Below are 3,757 nucleotides of genomic sequence, written 5' to 3' on the forward strand. Positions count from 1 at the left end.
CAATAATAGCCATTATAAAAGTATAAGAGGAAAAAAAGACAAACGCAAACAGTTCAGTCAAATATATGCTATATGCTACAAAGTCAGCGCTGTACTACGGTAAAGTTCAAATTAAATATATAAAGTTAAACACAACTTTGTGCTCAGCCAAAACGATATGACTAGGAACAAATAATAGATTCATGAGACCACGAATGCCTGTTAAATATAGCCTACCCAAAACGAATTGTATCTCATGTTTAATCACTACAGAGACATCAGAGCCAGCGGCAAATGTCAGAAGGACTAGCCGAGCTGAGGCTGCTGTCGGCAGATACCTGAGCACTGAGCATCCCGGTGATCGCCTGGAGCTCCGAAATCGGCATAGCAAATTTTCAAATAGGTGCTATCTTTATAAATAAACCGCAGATTTGAGTTTTAAACAATTACATTCTCACCTGAAAAACTCTTAAAACTACATTTCATGACACAATAACAGTAATATTTAGAAAATCACGCGGGTTTTGGGCAATGACGTTTCACAAGTCCACAAGAACAGACAAGCTTTATCCCCTTGTATCACGCAAAAGTGACGATTCTAGTCAACCAATCAACGTTCTGCTGAGTTTAGCTCCACCCTTTTGGTACCCATTGCTGTGCTAGGTACCCCAACGGAAGTGTACCAAAAAAGTAGTACGGTTCGCTATTTTGGTACCATTCACAACTTCTGACAGTGGAAACGGAAATAATTGCGTACCGTACTGTACCGAACCGTACCGCTCAGTGGAAACGAGCCATAAGATCTCAGACTTGGACTGTACCATCTAACTGCTGCAACGTCATGTGGAAAAACTCAAAATGGCAGCAGCTTCAGGAGTAAAATGTAGCTAAATGTAGGGTAGGCGATTTTGGAGAGACTAGCAATAGCAAGCTAGCTTTCAAAGCATAAGATCACAGCCTCCCTGCAAATCACTCTCCAAAGCCACGCCTCCTCCAAAACACATGACCGCGCACCGGCAGAGCAGAGGCTAACCAGCGACACGATGAGAGAGACGGCGCTGGCGGAGGATTGAATGTAACGCTGTCAGATCAGCTCATTTCTCATTCACCGGTGAGAAAACATTACAGTACAAAGCGCATAATATTACAATAATAACGCCTTCCATTCTCACTCGGTCTGCAATAGCGTAACGAACGCGCTAAGGACGTATCATGTGTGAAAGAGGTTTGCAAATACGTACTTTGACAGGCAGGTAGGACGGCCTATCGTAGCCCTCGGACCGAGAAATATGATTGGCAAACATTTTATGGTCCTACGCCTTCCACAGATGATATAAATACATATGAATACATTTACACCACTTAACTTAGTGCTTGCTATCGGGATGTGAAGAGACTTTCAATGAACCTAACAAAAAAATGTTTTTGAACCAAATCACCTACCGGATAGGTAAAAATATTGCAAAATAACAGCTTAAAGACAGAGTAGGTCCTACCCTGTATTTAAGCTGTTATTTTGCAATATTTTGTTTAATAATGTCTCAATTTGATTGAGGTTAATATCTTGATAATGCAAGAATGATCTGAAAATATATGAAAGATATGCAAAACAGTTTAATGTAGCTAGCCCAAAATTGAATAATTACCTAATGTCCCGCTAAATAAACTATACATTTACTAATAAAGAATTTGCTATTGAATTTGCTGTTGATTACTCAAATTATGCAGATTTAAAGGGGTCATGAATTGAGAAATCAACTTTTACTTGAGCTTTTGATATATAAGAGGTCATCGTACTAAAAGAATATCCTTTAAGTTTCAGAACTGAAAACATCCTTGCTACTGAAATAAAAGCTTTTATTGACACCAGGCCCAGCGAACGCCAGATCCTGGAATGTGCCTATCTATGACGTAATAGATAGGTTAAACTCCACCTCCTAATTCTGTAGCCCCGCCCACTGATTCACGCATGACATAGTAGGGAAATAACGTAAGTGGCGCTAAACCGGATCGAGCAACCAAGCGATAAACATGCCGTTAAAGATCGCAAAATATAGTGCAGTGCCTGGTTGTGGAAGAACACAGTTGCTGCATAACCTTCCTTCAGATTCAAATATTAGGAATGCGTGGTTGAACTTTATTTTCAATTAAGTTTCAGCTCACGCGAGGAAAACATTGAGCGTTTGTTCACTTCATTTCACCGCGGATTCCTTTGTAAACAAGACACTGGTCGACGCTGGATTTGCAGAGAGACTGAGATTAAAAAGCAATGCTGTGCCATCTATACTGGATCCGACAGGAATGGCGCAGCACACTTATAGGAGTAAAATATATTTGTACTGTGTCACTATTGCTTTGTTAGAGATCGCTTGATATGTCCTGATTATGTGCCTTTAAAGATCGCAAAATGTTGTGCAGTGCCTGGTTGTGGAAGAACACAGTTGCTGCATAACCTTCCTTCAGATTCAAATATTAGGAATGCGTGGTTGAACTTTATTTTCAATTAAGTTTCAGCTCACGCGAGGAAAACATTGAGTGTTTGTTCACTTCATTTCACCGCGGATTCCTTTGTAAACAAGACACTGGTCGACGCTGGATTTGCAGAGAGACTGAGATTAAAAAGCAATGCTGTGCCATCTATACTGGATCCGACAGGAATGGCGCAGCACACTTATAGGAGTAAAATATATTTGTACTGTGTCACTATTGCTTTGTTAGAGATCGCTTGATATGTCCTGATTATGTGCACGTATCTAAAGTCACAGAAGGCTCCAACTATGAAGGACGTAGCTTGTCAAACAGACACACAGAAAGGCAGCTTACGATGCAAAACTGTTATCCAATCACAGCAGTGGGTGTTTACTTCCAAGTCTTCAATGCGGCACACCCATAAAAACCAGCGTTTCTCGAGCAGGCCTCAAAACCAGGGTAGAAAATAACCTATTACTTATTGATTTAGATGTTTTTGAATGTAAAAACCACGCGAGAGTCATAAGTGGACCTCGGACAACAGTAAAAAAAAATAATAAAAAAGCCAGTTCATGACCCCTTTAATATGGCATGTGTTCCCACAGAAACGCAGTCTGAGGATGTGAACAGCTCAAAATACAACATCAGGGTTGTCATCTAGTAATTACGACATGGCATAAACGCAGCATGGTCCCAAACCTGCATGCTTTTCTTTCTTTCTTGGAACATTTTCTTCCTTGGTTCAGTCTTCATAGTTTGAATTTGCGTTGTTTGTGCAGGGGTATCACTCACTGCGTCAGCTGGTCAAACTCTCCAAACTGGAAGTGCCCGAGGAGATCATGCAGGTGATTGAGCCCATCAAGGATAATGACGCCGCCATTCGCAGCTACGGCATCCAGCAGGCGGTGGAGATGTGTAAGGTTCTTCTGGCCAGCGGAGAGGTCCCAGGCCTGCACTTCTACACACTCAACAGAGAGGTGGCCACCATAGAAGTGCTCCGACAGCTGGGCTTATGGGCCGAGGATCCACGGTGAGTGACTCAGTTCTGTGATAAACTGCTCCTGTTCGTTCTAACAGGAAATCCATTAGGGATGCACCGATACCACTTTTTACAGAACGAGTCCGATACCGATACTTTCATTTTTGGTACTCGCCGATACCGGTATTTTCACAATATTTTTTTAAATATTGGGTACAGAAACAAAATAATAGTAATAATAATAATGTGAATCATGTTAGTTGGCTTCATTTAGCAAACAGATATTACCTTCAGTTATTTCCACACTTAATTATACCTGTTAAAATGTAT

General features: G+C 41.0%; 1 protein-coding gene across 1 annotated transcript in view; it reads left to right on the top strand.

Moving 5' to 3' along the window:
• Window positions 1-3,757, top strand: part of mthfr (methylenetetrahydrofolate reductase (NAD(P)H)) — a 14,982-nt gene that overhangs the window by 5,492 nt on the left and 5,733 nt on the right. The window contains exon 6 of the mRNA XM_016515643.1: window positions 3,228-3,478. Coding sequence (XP_016371129.1) covers window positions 3,228-3,478 — 251 coding nt within the window. The remainder of the gene's footprint in view (window positions 1-3,227; window positions 3,479-3,757) is intronic.

The sequence above is a fragment of the Sinocyclocheilus rhinocerous genome, unplaced genomic scaffold (genome assembly GCF_001515625.1).
Source record: "Sinocyclocheilus rhinocerous isolate Xijiao unplaced genomic scaffold, SAMN03320098_v1.1 scaffold1048, whole genome shotgun sequence".
NCBI lineage: Eukaryota > Metazoa > Chordata > Actinopteri > Cypriniformes > Cyprinidae > Sinocyclocheilus > Sinocyclocheilus rhinocerous.